The sequence below is a fragment of the Octopus bimaculoides genome, chromosome 16, assembly GCF_046866305.1.
Source record: "Octopus bimaculoides isolate indiv1 chromosome 16, ASM4686630v1, whole genome shotgun sequence".
NCBI classification, from domain to species: Eukaryota; Metazoa; Mollusca; class Cephalopoda; order Octopoda; family Octopodidae; genus Octopus; species Octopus bimaculoides.
The window spans coordinates 48,944,958-48,964,686 of record NC_142943.1 but is presented as its reverse complement, the minus strand read 5'-3'; the positions used below and the strand labels follow the sequence as shown (position 1 = coordinate 48,964,686).

Sequence of the window (19,729 nt, the reverse complement as noted above, 5' to 3'; positions counted from 1 at the left end):
AATAAAAAAGATATTATATGGTTAATTATTTCGTGCGGGGATCAAGTTATGCATAATTTATAAATTTTAATTCTTAATATTACAAAGTATAATTTTTATTCTTAATTTTTTATTGTTAATTTCTAATTTGTAATTTTTAATCTTTAACACTTAATTGTGTTGCTTATTTTTAAAGGGATGTAAAATTAGATATATATTATTTTGAAATAGAACCTGAAGAGATGTTGGAATAATTGTAAATCTGATGATTGCATATATGCATTTATGTATATATATATATAGGTATACAGTTGTGTATATGTATAATAATTGTAATCTTTCAATACTGAAAAACATGTAGTTCCTTCATATTTAATAAATATAAGTATTAACTAAAGTATGATGTAATTAATGAAGTATATTATATAACTTGCTGGTAATTTTGGTTATATCCTTTAAATGTTGAATATATATGTATATATTATTTCACAGTGGAACACCAAAGTGAAGAGCTGTTCTCCAGCAAAGCTAGAGATTGTAGAAAATGGTAAGAAGAAGAAAATATCAGGATATGAAGTAATCTTAGCAGACACCATATTGTTTCCTGAAGGTGGCGGACAGGTAAAGATCAATACATACTTTCTCTTTTGTTTGTTTCATAGAATTGTTTATTTGTTCGAAACGAAGGCTTAAGGGCTCCAGCTGGTCTTGTCAGTAAGATGACGAATAAATAATTGAAGAGTTAATTGACTGCTCATATCATGTTACAATCATAATAATCAACCACTGGGTGTTTCTGTCTCACGACCAAGGATGCATATGACCAGTTACTTGGTTTCCATCGAATATAAGTGCCTGAGTGCATAACATGACCCCTGAATGGGATGCTAGTCTCTTGTAGGGTCACTCATTCCAAGCTTATTGGACTGGAACAGTGTGAAGTGAGGTGTCTTGCTCAAGAATACAATGCACCACCCACTCTGGGAATTGAAACCATGATCATGTGATTGTGAGAGCAACACCCCAAGCATTAGGTTACATGCCTTTGTTTACTGGAACAACAACTGAACTCGGCGTGGCCCAATGCTTTACCAACTCCTTTCAAACCAACCAACCCATACCAGCATGGAAAGTGGATGTGAAATGATGATGATGATAATACAGACAAGTTCACTGCACCTTGTAGATTCAGAGCATAAAGAGCTGGCAAAAATACTACATGGTATTTCATCTAACACTGACACACTTAATCAGTCTTGGGCAAACTACAGCCTGCAAGACTTTCTAATTGGTGCATGTAACGAAAAATTATCTTGAATTTTTTTAATAGTATGGCCCATTTGATGTTGAACTATGTCTCAATAGGCCCACTTCTTGAAAAAGGTTGCCCATACCTGCTCTAATTTCTATCTGTTTACCACCTTCTAATGTGGCCTTTCTTTATTTAAAATGGTGTGGTATAATTAAAGGGGGATTTGGCTGCTATTCCTAGCAGTTTTAATGACCACATAGAAGTTCCATTATTGGCTCAATTCCCTCTTTGACTCACGAAAAATCTTAGCTATATTTTGTCTTATGGATTAAACTTTATAAATACTATAAATGCCACTATAGCTGGTCTTGCAGTTAATCCTATTCAATATAATGGGTTTTTTTAAAAATCAGTGTTGGACAAAAATCTTTGCAACTGAACTCTTTTTCTGTAAGATTTTTTTCTTCTTGCATTTGTATTTACTTAAACTTCATTCGGTACCTTTCACAGTTTTTGGTAACCTTTCTGGTTTTCTATTCACATCTCTTCTGACATATTTTCCTGTTGTTAGTTGTTTCCTGCTTTCTTCATGTGAATTCACACCACTTCTTTGATCTTGTTCAGATAACCTTTCGTTTTTTTTCTTTTTCGTTTTCTTTTTCTTATTCGTATTTTATTTTAGTGATAAAACCACCAGGAAATAGAAAATACATTTGCGAAATCAGAATAATTTTCCTGTATCAAATTTAGTTGTAAAAGACAATACAAAACAAACAAAATAATAATAACAGTAACAACAACAACAACAACAACAGTAGTAGTAGTGGTAGTGGTAGTTGTAAAAGTCATGATAATATAACAGAATGGCGGATAGAACATTGGAATTGCTTGAAAGAAAACAGAAATGATCTTATTCTTCTGCTGTGTTCCACTTAATTAACAAACAACTAATCAATTGATGTGTATATAAAGCTCACTGGAGTATATACTCTCCAGCAGCAACAGCAGCAACAACAATAAAAAAAAAAGATAATATATATTTAAGGGAGGAGAAAAAAAACCAAAAAAAAAAAAGGTATTTTTCTTCTTAACAATGACACCCAAGAAAATAAACTAGGAGAAAACTCAGTGTGTATATGTTTGCTTTTTAAACTCTTTAAATAGCTCCATAACTATCCCTAAATATCTTCGAACCAATTTGTGTTCACGTTGTTTGTTTCAATCAATGGTTTTTCTCTCTCTCTCTCTCTCTCTCTCTCTCTCTGTCTCTCTCTCTCTCTCTATCTCTCTTTTGTTCTTATTGTTGTTGTTTTTTGGTGGTGGTAGAAGCAGTAATGATGGTCAGCAACAAACAATCGCGTTGCAGAATAAATGCATATACTGCCCCACATCTCCTATTCTTTCCCCCTACCGCCGCCCCCTCCCCCGTTCGAAAAACACTCTCCTCCCCCCCACCTCACCTCCCCACCTGAAAAGTAAATAATGAATAAAAACAAACACTTAACATCATTGATTGATTTCAAATGTAAATATATTTTAAATTCAACTTTGCATATGCTTCTTTTAAGATAGTTAAAGCTGGTGGCGCTTCTTGGTGGTGGTGGTGGTGGGGAAACAACACCAGCACTCCTCTGCCCCACCCATTCCCCCTTTCACTTCCTCATATTTGTTTTCTTCATGTTTTTTTTGTGTCTTTGTTGTTTTATTTATTATTTTTTTTTTGTGCGTGGTTGCATTTTTCTTTTTCTTTTTAACGTTTTTTGTTTCATCTTCTTCCTGAGCTCAAAAATAAAACTGCCCTGACAACAACAACAACAACAACAACAATAACAACAGCAACAATGACAACATCAACAATGGTACCATTTACACTAACACAGATATCACCACCACCACCACCAACAAAAACAACAAAAACAGCAAGAACTGCCAAGCAATAAATCACTTGACATTGTTCTCAGCTGATTTGAAGTGATCAGCTTAGCTAAGATAATTTTACAAATGGTCACCTGCAAACAGAAGACACATGTAACTAATAAACATCTCTATAAATAGAGTTTGTAACATAGGTGTGTAGGGACCGACGTCCCCACAGCCATGCACACATGCACACACATGCATACATACATTTCTGGAATAAATAAATAAATGAGTGGAAATTGAACTGGTGAGTGTGTTATATAAAGGCACTGTGACTCTCCCCTGACGCAACAAAATTTGTTTCAACACATAAATTCACATAAAGAATCTTGCAAACCAAATACAAAAACAAAATTACTTGTGTGTGTGTATATATATATATATATATATATATATATATATATATATATATATATATATATATATATATATATTCAAGGTTGAATATGGTACTTATGCGTAGGCACCCGAATATCATATCCCAAAAGGATAGGTGATCAAAATCAAAAAATAAGCAACACGGATTTCAAAGGTGATTGCAGTACGCACGTTTCATGCTACTTCAATTTATTTAAGCATTGCTTAAATAAATTGAAGTAGCATGAAACGTGCGTACTGCAATCACCTTTGAAATCCGTGTTGCTTATTTTTTGATTTTGATATGTATATATATATATATATATATATATATATATGAATTACTTTACATTTTACCTTTCCTCATCTGAAGAGATCTTTCTGTCATTTCTTTTTAAATCTTGATAAATTAATATGTGACTGGCCCTCGTGCCGGTGGCACGTAAAAGCACCCACTACACTCTCGGAGTGGTTGGCATTAGGAAGGGCATCCAGCTGTAGAAACTCTGCCAGATCAGATTGGAGCCTGGTGCAGCCACCTGGTTTGCCAGTCCTCAGTCAAATTGTCCAACCCATGCTAGCATGGAAAGCGGACGTTAGACGATGATGATGATGATATATATATATACCAGAACTAGAGAAGTTTCAGGTATGGAAGCAAAGTCTAGAATCGAAGGGCCTTAGAGTTAACCTAGAAAAAACCCAAAGTTTTAGTAAGTAGGAAGGCAGACAAATCACAAATACCTTCAGGTAGATGGTCCTGCTCAATCTGTAGAAAAGGCATAGGCAGAAACTCCATTAGATGTACCCAGTGTAAGCTATGGACACATAAGAGGTGTAGCAATATCAGAGCAAAGTTAACAGGGTAAATAACTTGTGTGTGGAAGATGCACAGGTACAATAAACACCGAAAATGTACAGAAAACAAACTTCATCAAGTGCCAGTGGAGTAAGTTAGAGGTAGTATATAGCTTCCGTTATCTAGGTGATCAAGTTAGTAGTGGAGGTGGATGCTCTGAGAGTGTAGCTGTGAGAATAAGAATAGGCTGGGCAAAGTTCAGGGAGCTCCTACTTCTGCTGGCAACAACGGGCCTCTTCATCAGAGTGAAAGGCAGATTGTATGATGTCTGTTTGTGAACAGCTATGCTACATGGCAGTGAAATATGATTGGCTGTGACAGCTGAGGACATGTAGGCTTAAAAGAAATGAAACCAGTATGCTTCAGTGCATGAATAGCAGAGTGTAAGCATCTTGAGAGAGCAGTTGGGCATAAGATGCATCACATGTGGTGTGCAAGAGAGACAACTGCACTGGTATGGTCATGTGATGCATATGGACAGCTGTGTAAAGAAGTGGTGATCTCTAACTGGAGAGAACCTGTGGTAGGGGTAGACCCAGGAAGACATGAGGTGGCGAAGCATGATCTTTGTATTTTGGATCAGATTGGACCTGGTGCAGCCATCTGGTTTGCCAGTCAAATCATCCAACCCATGCTAGCATGGAAAGCAGACGTTAAACGATGATGATGATATATATATATATATATATATATATATATATATATATATATATGTATGTATATAAGCATGTATGTACAGGAATTAAGGATGTGAAACAGTATTACAGTAATTAGGGATGTGAAACAGAATTTAGCCATCTTGTGCAGATCTTGATGCTCCACTTTCTCCCTCCTTGGGTAACTGAAACTCTCAACCATGACTAGATCTTAACAATTAACATACTGAATGAGAAAGCAATTGGTTTTCTGTGTTTAATTGATATTCACAAAACAGCAATTTTCCTAAAAGAAAAAAAGAAAGAGATAAGAAAACGACCTACACAAATCCACTGAAAGACTTAAGCTCCATGTGCTTCTTAGCATAACTAATTTAAAAGAGAATCTTTTAACATATTTAATACTCTGCACATTAAATATGTCGACATTAACTTAGTTATAAAAACTAGTCTTGTTTGATACTTCATACATATCTTGTTGGTACAAAATACAATCATAATACAACAGAAAGCAACAATGTTGTCGTTTAGTTGATGTAACTATTAACTACTTTGGTTTTGTTTTTTTTTTGTTTAATAAACAAGTTACCCCAGCCCCACTTATATAGACTTAGGATACACATGTCACTTTGACATGACTTAGTATCGCCTGAGAGTTGATGATGGAGACTGTGTACTCTTATCAACCTCCTCTATGTCTTTTCCTTCTTTTTCTTTTCTCCTTTTTTTACATGCTGTAGATATCATCATCCTCATCGTTGTTTAACGTCCACTTGGGTTGGGCGATTTGACTGAGGACTGGTGGACCAGGAGGTGACACCAGGCTCCAATCTGATTTGGCAGAGTTTCTACAGCTGGATGCCCTTCTTAACGCCAACCACTCCGAGAGTGTAGTGGGTGCTTTTACGTGCCACCAGCACGAGGGCCAGTCAGGTGGTACTGGCAACGGCCATCAGATGTAAAGGCATGTGGCTTAGCGGTTAGGTCATTCGGCTCATGATCGTAAGGTCACAGGTTCAATTCCTGGTGACATGTTGTGTCCTTTCTCAACATACTCACAAGATAGTGTGGATTTCTACTTGGAGCCTTTTCCATAACATTAGCTGAGACTCTCTTTGGAGTCCCTTGGGCAATCCAGTGACTGCTTTGTTTGACACCCTTCTGGTAACTCCAGAGTAGGTGGAGCTCTTCAGCTCTGCAACGCAATTCATCTCGGAGAAGGTCACTCCAGTGTTAAAACTTACAGCTTGCTGGTCAACCCAGTCATCTTAGCTGACCGAGCGATTGTGGGCAGGTCTTCTTGTTTAAAGAGTAGCGTCAGATTGAGTGTACCGGTTCTTAATTTAAAATCACCAACCACTAACAGGAAGAAAAGCCCTACAGATTCAAGGGTCAGTTTATGTTGCCAATTGAGGGTAGGCCACTTTTCTATGTGATCTTTGCTATCATCATCATCATCATCACTACAAACATCACCACCATCACAACAACCACTACCACCACTATTACCACCATTTCCACTGCCGCCGCCACCACCACCACAATCACATATTGTGCTAATAATAGAAGCCATACATATTGAACCAATACATAGTGTGTCCATACCACACACTCCACACCACACAGCATACCCCACAATTATTTTGTCCATGAGACATACGCACATTATGTCCACGGGACACACTACATACACTGTCAGCCTAGTATATATTACATATACAATGTCCATGGTACATACTCAGCATTTATTGTGTCCATAGTATGTACTATGTCCACACACTATGTATCGTTAGTATGTATGTATAGGGCCTTGTAGAAACCAATTTGAATCTCCTCGGTGGCAAAGATAAAAGAGTTATAAAGCATTGACATCTTTGTGCAGATTCCCAAACAGTGAAATGAACAAACCATGACAATGTTGTTTGAGACTATTTTTATCTATTGATCCTCATTGCAATCAATACTACAATCTATCATGTGTGTATATTGGTGAAAGTTTCTATATATATACATATATATATGTGTGTGTGTGTGCACATGCATGCGTGTTTGTGTGCCCATGTATGCGTGTGTGTGTGCAGAAATAATAATAACAACAGTAATATTATCTTTCTCTCTCTCTCCTTCTCTCTTTATATTTTATATATTCTTTTCTACTCTAGGCACAAAACCTGAAATTTTTGGGGGGGAGGGGTCCAGTCAATTAGATCGACCCCAGTACCAACTGGTACTTAATTTATTGACCCCGAAAGGATGAAAGGCAAAATCGACCTTGCCGGAATTTGAACTCAGAACGTAAAGACAGACAAAATACCGCTAAGCATTTCACCCGGCGTGCTAACGTTTCTGCCAGCTCACCTGCCCTTGATGATAATCATAATAATAATAATAATAATAATAATAATAATCTTTTCTGCTATAGGCATAATGCCTGAAATTATGGGGAAGGGGGGGGGGCATTCGATTACACATCGACTCCTAGTCCTCAACTAGTACTCATTTTATTGACCATGAAAAGATGATCGGCAAAATCGACCCCAGCAGAATTTGAACTCAAAACATAGCAGCAGACAAAATACCAGCAAGCATTACACCCGACATGCTAATGATTCTGTCAGCTCGCTGCCATTTTATATAATTTTAATAATAATAATAATAATAATAATAATAAAGATGATACATATAGAATGTATCTAGATGTGTGAGTGTGTATGCATATGAGCGTGCATGTGTGTGTCATGCCAGAATGGAAGGCAGAGGTTAAACGATGATGATGATGATAAAGATGTGCATATGTGTGTGTGTGTGTGTGTGTGTATATATATATATATATATATATATTTTTTTAATAAATAATATAATATATTTATGAATTTGTGTGTGGTTGCAAGATTGTGTGAGTATGTATGTGACATGATATGATACAAAAGGCTATTTCCTATCCATAACATTGAAGATATAAAAAAATTAACAACAGCAATAACAACAACAACAACAACAATGATAATGATAATACAATATAAGAAAAATATAAATGCATTATTATGAAAATGGTTTTCATACCATTTGTATACAAATTATAAGCAAAACGGGAAATTGTAAAATATATGTATGAGGAGTCAGTTCGTTCTTGTTATTGTGGTTGTTCTTGTTGTCACTAAACTTTCTTCGTGTCTTTGTGTCACCATCATCTCCTGCTCCTCCTTTATCTGTTGCCCTCATCACCATCATCATCATCATCATCAGTGTGTGGGTCTTCCTGATAGCTTCTTTGCTGTTATGCAATTACTTGTATCTGCTGGTGGTGTGCCTCGCCTTATTGAATGGCACTTGTTATAACTAATCATGGAAATCATATGAAAAAAGAAAGAAAAAAAGAAACAGGAAATAAATTACCACCACCACCACCACCACCACCACCACCGCCGCTACCTCCCCTTGTCGTTGTTGTCATCATCATAATGATCACCACGATCACCATAGTCATCATCATCATCGTCATATGGATCACCATAATCATCGTCATGATCATGATCATCACTGCCACCACCACCACCACCAACAACAACAATCACAGCAACAACATTAAGTATGGGATAAATAAATTGATATAAGGAAAAAAGAATCTTTCCTCACCTGCCTTTTCACCCCACCTCCACCTAATTGCCACCACCAGCACCAGCAGCAGCAGCAGTATTATGATCGGCACCATCCTCTTCCCATTTCATTATTTTCTGAACAGCATCATATATTGTATTTTCCTTATTTCCTTATGCTCATCATCATCATCATCATCATCATCGTCGTCATTGCTATCATCATCACCACCACCGCCACCACCATCATAACTTCCACCACCACCTTGCCTCTCTTTCACTGTATTATTATTGTTATTGCCATCATCTTCAGCAGCAGCAGCAAGCCCGCTGCTGTTGTGATGAAGGTTAAACGTCAGTTTTTGTGACCCTGGTTTCTGATTCACTTTTCTGCAATACTCATTTTTCTTCATCTGTTTCCATTATTCTGGGACTTCTCTCTCAGACTTCCCCAATTTACTCACATATAGGCACAGGAGTGGCTGTGTGGTAAGTAGCTTGTTTCCCAACCACATGGTTCTGGGTTCAGTCCTACTGCATGGCAGTAGGACAACACAAATACCAGCACACAACAACACAAATACCAAATATATTCAATTCACTTCTTGAATTGTCAATGGCCCTTTGCCATGTGGTTTTAAGGCACCCCACTGTGCTTTACCCCTCAGTCCGCCACTTTAATGCTACCTTACAATCACTTTCTTGATTTTGTCCAAGGACTCGTCCAATCCAGTTCCAGCATCTTCATCGGATTTCATCACTGATCCTGTTGATACCTGTTGTCTGTTGTCGTCTCAACTGTATCACTTCTGACTCATTGCAAACACTTGATACTTTGTATTTTCCTTAAACACATGAACTGGAAGCTGTCCATTGTTTTTTTTCTCTCATTTTTGTCACAACACAATAGACAGCTTCCATTAATTTACCCAGCCAATGCCAGTACTGCCTTTTCATGGCCAATGCCAGTACTGCCTGACTAGCACTCGTGCCATCTGAATGGCCCTGTGCTGGTGGCATGTAAAAAACATCCACTACACTCTCTGAGTGGTTGGTGTTAGGAAGGGCATCCAGCTGTAGAAACCTTGCCAGGTCATATTGGTGCATAGTGTAGCTTCCTGGCCTGCCAGTCCTCAATCAAACCGTCCAACCCATGCCAGCATGGAAAGCGGACATTAAATGATGATGATATCCCTTTGTCCAACCGTTCCCTCTTACAAGTTACCACCAGCTCAGCTCTATGAACTTGCCCCCACCTCTGCCATCTTTCTCTTACTCCAACTTCTCCTTGTATCAATTACCATCGGCTCAGCTGAGTACACTTACCCAGACACTGTACATTTCTTGGCATCAGGAAGGGCATCCAGTTGTAGAAACCATGCCAAAGCTGACCACTGGCATTCAGTGCAGCACCCTGCTGTTTACCAGGTCCTGTCCAACCGTCCAACCCATGCCAGCATGGAAAACGGACACTAAACGACTATGATGATGATGATGTCAGTGCTAACACAGTTAACATAGTGAACCAATAGATGTTAATTAATTAAATTACGTCCCTGGCGAGGTAATAAAGTCATTAGCTTAATAATTAATTCTGGACAACAAAATCAATAGAAATAATTCTGAAATTTTAATTAATTAATTAATTGAAATTTTAAAAATTAGTTGACCTACTTTTTCTTCGATTATTTACCAAGACTTTCAGTCTCACTACATGGCACTTCGGGCAAGTGTCTTCCACTATAGATGTGGACCAACCTGAAGCTTTGTGAGTGGATTTGATGGACAGAAACTGAAAAAAGCCCATTATAAATATGTGTGTGTGTGTGTATGTATATGTCCTTGTATTGACAATCACATCATCATCATCATCATCATCGTTTAACGTCCGCTTTCCATGCTAGCATGGGTTGGACGATTTGACTGAGGACTGGTGAAACCGGATGGCAACACCAGGCTCCAGTCTGATTTGGCAGAGTTTCTACAGCTGGATGCCCTTCCTAACGCCAACCACTCAGAGAAATGAGGATCACCGTCACACAAGCGAGGTTGTTTGTTTTCAGTGGTTCCAACAGGATGGTGCCCCCTGCCCATTTTGTCATGGCAGTAAGAGATTGACTGAATGACAATTCCCTAACTGGATTGGATGAAGTGGTCTCCTCATTCACCAGACTGTAGCCCTGTTGACTTCTTTTTCTGGGGTCTGCTAAAGGAGAAAGTGTTCCCAATGAAAATCACAGATGCAACACATTTGATGGAATGCATAAAGAATGAATGTGCTCAAATTGATGCCAGTGTGGGGTTATTGCATTGAGTTCCCATAAATCTTGCAAAGCACATTGACCCTTGCATCACAAATGGTGGAAATCATAATGATATTATTTGATAATATTCCAAGTGAATAAAATGTTGTTGAAAATTTTATGTGTATTTCTTAAAAATATATATTTTAATTATGTGTCCAGATTTTAGGGACACCCTGTAGAATAAATATTGCAGAGCATTTCATCCAGCTCTCTAAGTCACTTCTCCATTCATCCCTCTCTCTCCTTCCAGGAAGATGGGTGGGTGTGCAGGCGAATGGATGGGTAAACAGATAAAGAAGCAAAATTTTTGTATAAAAACAATTATCAAAAATTACTGCAACAATACAAATAAATATGGTAAAAACAAAAGCTTTGAAAAGAATTAGATAACAATTGACAAACTCTTGAAAAGCAATTTTGACAAAGTATGAAAATAAATCAGAGAATCTTCAGGTATTTTTATCAATATCAACAGATGAAAATTCATATTTTGCTATTTGTGGCTTCTGATAAATAAACAGGTGTGACTTCTGATAAATATATATTCTAAGAAGTGTTGGAATATTGTTATCAGTTTAGAGAAGCACCAATAAAATAATACAAAATAATGACAGTAAAAAAAATACAACAAATATCAAACGAGCAAAACAAAACAAACCTCAATTCAGAAATTTATATCAAAAAGCAATCAGACTAGGAGTAAATTATAGCTTAGTAATAAAATAATATAATTGATGAAAGAAAAGAAAGAATGAAAGGAAGATTAATGTTTTTCATATATTTTTCTATATTTTAAAATTTTTTTTTTATTTGTTAACAATGATATATAATTAACGATGTTATTTACTGAAGATTTACATAGGTTTTGAGAAACAGAAAACAGATAAAATCCCATTAGTCTAACTGAAAAACTGTGGCATTAGCTACGGGTGGTGGTAGTGGTGGTGGTGGTGGAGGTGGTGGTGAATTTAAATAAATGGTGTGGAAAAACCAGAAAACAGCTCTGGAATGGAATAAATATTGAAGTGTAAGAGGAGTGTGCAGGGGGGTGGGTTGGGGAAAGGGGGTGCAGGGAGGTGGGTTGGGGAAAGGGGGTGCAGGGGGGGGTGTGTGGAAAGGGGGTGCCGTGCGTGCAGGTAAACATGGAGAATACACAGATGTTAAAAGCATCAGCTCCCTTAATTATACATGCTTCTTTTTGTCGACATGCAAGCTGTATGATCCCCCACAAATCAATATAATATAATATAATTCATTAATAAACGGAATTAATTGGAAAATTTTCAAATGGAATGTACACCAAAAACTGTTGATGTGATGGAGCAAACAACTGCAATCATAATCCAATTGTTGTCATTAGTAAATTAAGGTAAAAATTATGTAGCTATTAAAATATGACAATCCTCTCTAAAGAACAGACGTTTGGCTATTGAGAATGGTTTCTGCTTTAAAATAAAAATTAGTAAATAAACATGAAGTTGCCTACTGTGATTTCTCTGTTTACTTCCCAACAAACATTTTCCATTTCTCATTTTTAATATTTGTAAAACTGAGGAGGCAAATCGAAAGGGGCTGGGAAAGGGGTGAATCAGAATCAGACGAATGCCTTCCAATATTTGTTTCAGTTCTCTGAAACATCCTGGGTTCAGATCCTGCCATGGCTGACACTCCCTTTCATTGTTCTTTTATTCTTTTTACTTGTTTCAGTCATTTGACTGCGGCCATGCTGGAGCACCGCCTTAAAGAGTTTTTTTTTTAGTCAAAGAAATTGACCCCCAAAACTTATTCTTTGTAAGCCTAGTACTTGTTCTATCGGTCCCTTTTGCCAAATTGCTAAGTTACAGGGACATAAACACACCAACATTGGTTGTCAAACAATGGTGAGGGTACAAACATAGAAATACACACACACATACACAACAGGCTTCTTTCAGTTTCCATTTACCAAATCCACTCACAAGCTTTGGTTGGCCTGAGGCTATAGTAGAAGACTATAAGTGCCACGCAGTGGGACTGAACCCAGAACCATGTGGTTGGGAGCAAGCTTCTTACCACACAGCTGCATCTGTGCTTATTCCTTTTTTTTTTTTTTTTTGAGTAGAGCTATAAATGAAGAACCAGGTCAGGTTAGTGGATTGGTTGAATCATGAGAGCATCATATGAGAAATTTTGTGGTAGCATGCTCGGCTATATAGATGCAGGTGTGGATAAGAGGTTGTGTGATTTTTGGATTCAGTTTCACTGTGGGGTACCTTCAGAAAGTGTCTTCTACTATGGCCGTGGCCCAACCAATGGCTTGTGAATGAATTTGGTAGACAGAAGTCATATAGAAACTCATTGTATGTGTATGGTGTCACATAAAAAGCACCAAATCCACTCTGTAAAGTGGTTGGTATTAAGAAGGGCATCCAGCCATAAAAATCATACGAAAGCAGTGGAGATTGTCTTAATAACTGACGAGATGTCAGAGCAGATTTCCGCCCGACTGAAACTCAGAGTTTTATTATGGCAACTGAATAATTGTCACATATTATATTACAGACACAGACACAAACACACACACATATATGGGGATTGCTAGAAAGTGAACAAAATCACAGGATTTGAAATCTGTTGCAAGCAGTTGGTAGAGCAGGCATCTGGTCTGAGAACAAATTCTTCCTTTCCTCCCAATAGTCTGTGGAATTCTAAGTTACTTAGCAGTTAATTCAATGCAAAAACAAAAACAAAACAATTCTTCCATTGATTGAAAAATAGGAACACCCATCATCAAAACTGACAGAGATTCATTATTATAATTTTATCTCTACAAGTAGCGCCATAAATTCACAGATAATTCATCTTGATAATTCGTACACCAGCAAACTTGCAGAATAAAATTGAATTAAATTTTTCCTCTTAGAGTCGTCTCAAGTTCACTCATCAATTTTAATTCCATATGGTGATCAAAATTACAAGAAGGAAAAGTCAAACATGATTTTATTAGTAGCTGCATGGCTATGTGGTTGAGAAGTCTATTTCTCAAACACACAGTTTTGGATTCAGTTCCATTGTGTGGCACCTTAGACAAGTGTCTTCTATAATAGCCTTGGGCTGACCAAAGCTATGTGAGTAGATTTGGCAAAGAGAAACTGAACAAAGCCCATCATATATATGTGTGTGGGTGTGTGTGAGTTTGTGTCTCCTCTTCTCTTGACTTGGTATGATAGTTGTAAACATTGTCATCATTCATTTACAATTTCCCTTGGGAACATATCAGGTAAAGGGGAAACATCTCACTTTGCTGGGAATCAAGTAAGGGTTAGTGACAGGAAGAACACCCAACTGTAGAAGATCTGCCTCAACTGATTCCATTTGACCCATGCATTATTTGACAGTAAATTTGGTAAATATCCAGAAGAGATTTAAGGAGAGGAACATATAAAATATAGATAAGTTCATCATCATCACCATCACCACCACCACCACCACCACCACCACCACCACCACCACCACCACCACCACCACCACCACCACCACCACCATCACCACCACCATCATTGCTGCCGCCGCCACCGTCATCGTCATTGTCATCATCAGCATCATCATCATTTAATGTCCATGTTTCATGCTGGCATGGGTTGGATGGTTTGACCGGATCTGAAGCTTCCAAGAACTGTATTGAGCTTCAATGTCTGCTTTGGCATCCAGTTTTTATGACTGGATGCCTCTCCTAATGCCAACCGCTTTACAACTTGAACTGGGGGCTTTTTTTTTTGTGCTAGCTGCATTATTGAGGTCATGATGCAGTTTGCAGGATGAACCTTGGAGGAGGTTGAGGGGGTAGCTTTATGCTAGGGGATGATGGGAAGTTAGGGACAAAGAATTTGAGAAAGTGCATGCACAACAGAGTGTAAGTGTCCTGAGAGAAAAGTTGGACATAAGAAGCATCAAATGTGGTGTGCAAGAGAGACGACTGTGCTGGTATGGTCATGTGTTGTGTATGGATGAGGACAGCTGTGTGAAAAAGTGTTACACCCTAACAGGGGAGGGAACCTGTGAAAGAGGTAGATCCAGGATGAGGTGGTGAAGCACGATCTTTGAACGTTTGGCCTCACAGAGGCAATGACAAGCAACTGAGACCTTTGGAGATATGCTGTGCTTGCGAAGACCCGGCAAGCCAAGTGTGACCATAACTGTAGCCTATGCCAGTATTGCATAACCCACCCATTTAAGAATATTCTTCAATCATTGGGCAATAAAATTGAGAAGACATGTTGAGTCAAATGAAGTAATTTTTGTGGCCAATACCAGAACCGCCTGACTGGTCTTGTGCTGGTGGAGCGTAAAAAGCACCATTCAAGCGTGGTCAATGCCAGTCCCACCAGACTGGCAAATAAAATGCACCATACAAACATGGTCGATGCCAGAACCGCCTGACTGGTCTTGTGCTGGTGGAGCGTAAAAAGCACCATTCAAGCGTGGTCAATGCCAGTCCCACCAGACTGGCAAATAAAATGCACCATACAAACATGGTCGATGCCAGTGCCGCCTGACTGGTCTTGTGCTGGTGGAGTGTAAAAAGCACCATTCAAGCATGGTCAATGCCAGTCCCACCAAACTGGCAAATAAAATGCACCATACAAACATGGTCGATGCCAGTGCCGCCTGACTGGTCTTGTGCTGGTGGAGTGTAAAAAGCACCATTCAAGCATGGTCAATGCCAGTCCCACCAGACTGGCTCTCGTATCGGTGGCATGTAAAAAGCACCCACTACACTCTTGGAGTGGTTGGCATTAGGAAGGACATCCAGCTATAGAAACCCTGTCAGATCAGATTGGAGCCTGGTGCAGCCTTCTGGCTTGCCAGCCCTCAGTTAAACTGTCCAGCTCATGCCAGCATGGAAAGTGGATGTTAAACAAAAACGACGACGTTGATGATGATGATGTAGGGCCAGGGATAACACAGAGTATAATTAAGTTGGTTGTAAATAATTTGGGGGAGATTTGGCTGCTGTGTCTAGCAGGATGGGCAGCCATGTAGATGAGATGCTCTCTTATTGGCTCATCATTGTTGTTAGGGCTGTAATTTTTCCTGGGTCTTATACCATGGCAAACATGTCAGTGAGAAGTGTGTTTCTCAGCAGCCCATTCTCCTGCCAAAAAAAAACAACATAGATTCATCTTAATCTTCTTAATGTTTTTATAATGAAAAGATTTGGTTGTCCCTGAGGACGACTATTTAAAAAAAAAAAACCCAAAACACAAAAAAACAACAACAAAAAAAAAGCCAGCAGAAAACATTTCTTTTTGTTTCACACTACTTAATGCTGTATAAAGTAATCTTTTAAGTGGCAGAATATATATATATATATATATATATATATATATATATATATATATATATATATATATATTGTTTGTAGAAATACATAAATCTGGAGGAGAAGCACACACACACACACACACACATATATACACACACACACACACAATATGCATATATGTATGTATCTACACACACACACACACACACACACTTACATATTTTTAGTAGCAGAACTGACGGTGTGTATCAATGTGTTCATCATAAATCAATTTATCTGAATAAAATTATAAAAAAAACAAACAAAACCAAAGACAATTTCCCTGTAAATGAATTAGTACAGAAGAATGAAAGTTGTCTAGTCATTTGTGTAAACATAGGTGTTGCTAGCGGCAACATGATACTTCACTGAAGACAGCAACCAGTTATGTAAATCTCATAAACTCAGTATTTTTTATCATCATCATCATCATCATCATCATCATCATCAAGAGTGCACTTTAGTTGAATTATTATTTTTTTTTTTGGCTTTTATGGTTTGCATTCGACTTCCTCTGAAGTCAACTTTGCCTTTCATTCTTTTAAGGTTGATGAAATAAGTACTGGCTAAGCAGTTCAGTTGATGTGATTCCCTGAAATTTCAGGCCTTGTGCCTTTAGTAGAAAGGATTATTATTATTATTATATTATTATTATTATTATTATTATTATTATTATTATTATTATTGAATGAGAGAGCAGTGCATGCCATCAAAGTGACACTGGGGTAAAATATACGAAGCCCAATATACCCATCATGACTACCCATCTGATAAGGGTACACCAGCCACATGCATCACAACCCCATGTGCACGACATGGTGATCTTATATCAAGATAAACAGCGCATGACCTTGCAGGTAGGGCCCAGTTAGTTCTTCAGGTCAAGTAACCCATCCCACTCAAAAGGTCCCTGAGTAAGGGTTGTTTAAGGATGTTAAATGAAACACTAGTGTTTCCAAAGGTGAATTATTCCAAACACCAAAGAATTCCTCTCAACACGTGGCTATGATGCTCCCCCACTAATTCTGCTTGTGATCAGAGATGCACATATCAGCTACTAAGGGACATACTCAACTGTCTTCGCATGTTAGTGGAACTTCCCTGAAGCTTGTGGGCTGGTGCAAAAGTTTAAGCCTCTCAGGGCTGTATTCTTGAGAAATGGGAAGCAGGAAGTTTCCCATTACTCGGGAAGCTAAATTTGATGCTAAAATTATTGGTGCTGACACAGTTATGTACCATCTTTAATGTTCAATCCTTAGCAGAAGAAGAAGAAGAGAGAGTGGTAAAAAAAAAGCCCAAATCTGCTACCTTCAAAAGGGTTTTTTTTTTTGTACCTATCCTTATTTATAGTCATGAATGTTGGGCAATGACCGAAAGAGTAGAATCACCAAATACAAATGATTGAAATGGAATTCCTCCAAAGGTCTTTGGAGTAAGATTATTTGACAAGGAACATAACTTGGAGCTCAGGGAATCCCTCCAGGTCAAGATTCCACTTTCAGAGGTCATGACTCTGGTACTGCAGACAAGTGATTAGAAACTTTGCAAGAGGAATTCTTCAAGCCAAGCCAAATGACAGGTGGCTAGGAATAGATCAAGACTGAGCTAATTGGCTAATGTCCATAGGCTCTATCCTCTTGGTCCTCCCACAATTGGTGGATGGAGAAGATCAATAAATGTATATATATATATATATATATATATATATATATATTACAATTAAGATTTAGTTGAATTAGGTAGTTAAATTGAGGCAGCTTGTTAGGTCAGAGTAATGTGCACACCCAAGGAGTCACTTGAAACAGCCGTAATGAATTGACACCTGTACCTCTTTGTTACTCATTTATACTACACACACACACACACACACACACACATACATAACCATCATTACGTCTGTTTTCCATGCTAGCAAGGGTTGCATGATTTCACAGGAGCTAGCAAGCCACTACACATATATATATATACATATAAATACACACACACACACACACACACACACCCACCCACCCAGGTAGCAATGCAGATAAACACAATAGGGTTTGACATATATATATATATATATATATATATATATATATATATATATATACATACACATGATTGAAACAAGTAAAAGAGTATATATAACATGCCAGTTTTCAGTCAAACCGTCCAACCCATCCCAGCATGGAAAACGGACGTTAGGTGATGATGATGATGATATATGTGTGTGTGTGTGAGATCATCTTGTAACATCCATCTTCCATGCTGGTATGGTTTCAATGACCTAACTAGATCTGGCAGCTCCAAGACCTGCATTGTGTACCAATACCTGCTTAGGCACGTGCACACGTGCACGCATACACACACACACGCAAATTTTATGTCTACCGTATGCCGTGCATTATTAGGTCAATATACAATATAATAAATATATCCCAATAGCTATTATTTGAACTTGAAAACCTTTAGTTCAAATCCTGAGGTTCAATGTCCTAACACTTCAACTCCATGCCACTTAGTTCCTTGTAGGTCAATTATATTCTTGAAAAATTTCTATTACATTTCCTGATAACTCATCTCAAACAGAATAGTGTCATAAGGAAAACAGTTTCCAAGCATTTTTTAGGCTTTTGCTATAAAAAATGAAAAAAATTAAAAATGTGGGGAGAAAAAGACTCCAAAAACATTAAAACGAGAACAGCAAGCCACAAAGTCAAAAAGCAATAACTAAATGAAAAAAGAAAAAAATAATGATGAATCTTTTATTTTAATTTGTAAAATTTGTATTGTCTATTTAAAATGTTCAACTGAGGTGATAGGATTCCTCAGGTAATGTTCTGTCTAGATATTGACAACGTATTCTTTTGTAACATTTTTGTAAACATTACTAGTTTGTCACCTTATCTCTAGAAATGTGAAAAATGGAAATGAAATAAATAAAGCAAAAAAACAAAACAAAAAAGAACAGGAAAGAGCAAAGAACAAGACGCATGTATATTTGTATGTATACAAACACACACATACATATGTATATATATATATATATATATATATATATATATGTTTGTGTGTATATATATATATGTGTATATATATATATATATATATATATATAAATATATATATATATACATATATGTATATATATATATGTGTGTGTGTGTTTGTATATATATATATATATACATATATATTGTATTTATATACACACACACACATATATTGTATTTATGCATAGGCACACACAACTATATGCATTTGTGTGTGTGTGTATGTATATGTATGTTTGCGTGCATACATGTGTTCACACGTTCATGTTATATATATGTTATATATATGTTATATATATAAATATATATATGTACACACATAAAGAAAAGATACATATATACAAATTATACAAATATACATGTACCATACACACACGTGCAGGTATATATATATATATATATATATATATATATATACATATATA

At 37.3% G+C, this 19,729-nt stretch overlaps 2 protein-coding genes across 6 annotated transcripts in view; one reads left to right on the top strand and one right to left on the bottom strand.

Moving 5' to 3' along the window:
- Nucleotides 1-19,729, bottom strand: part of LOC106884137 (alanyl-tRNA editing protein Aarsd1) — a 426,316-nt gene that overhangs the window by 268,688 nt on the left and 137,899 nt on the right. The gene's annotated exons all lie outside the window — the stretch shown is intronic.
- The window catches only part of LOC149132385 (alanyl-tRNA editing protein Aarsd1-like), a 38,023-nt gene that overhangs the window by 4,086 nt on the left and 14,208 nt on the right, over nt 1-19,729 (top strand). Inside the window, exon 2 of the mRNA XM_089364878.1 lies at nt 472-600. Coding sequence (XP_089221004.1) covers nt 472-600 — 129 coding nt within the window. The remainder of the gene's footprint in view (nt 1-471; nt 601-19,729) is intronic.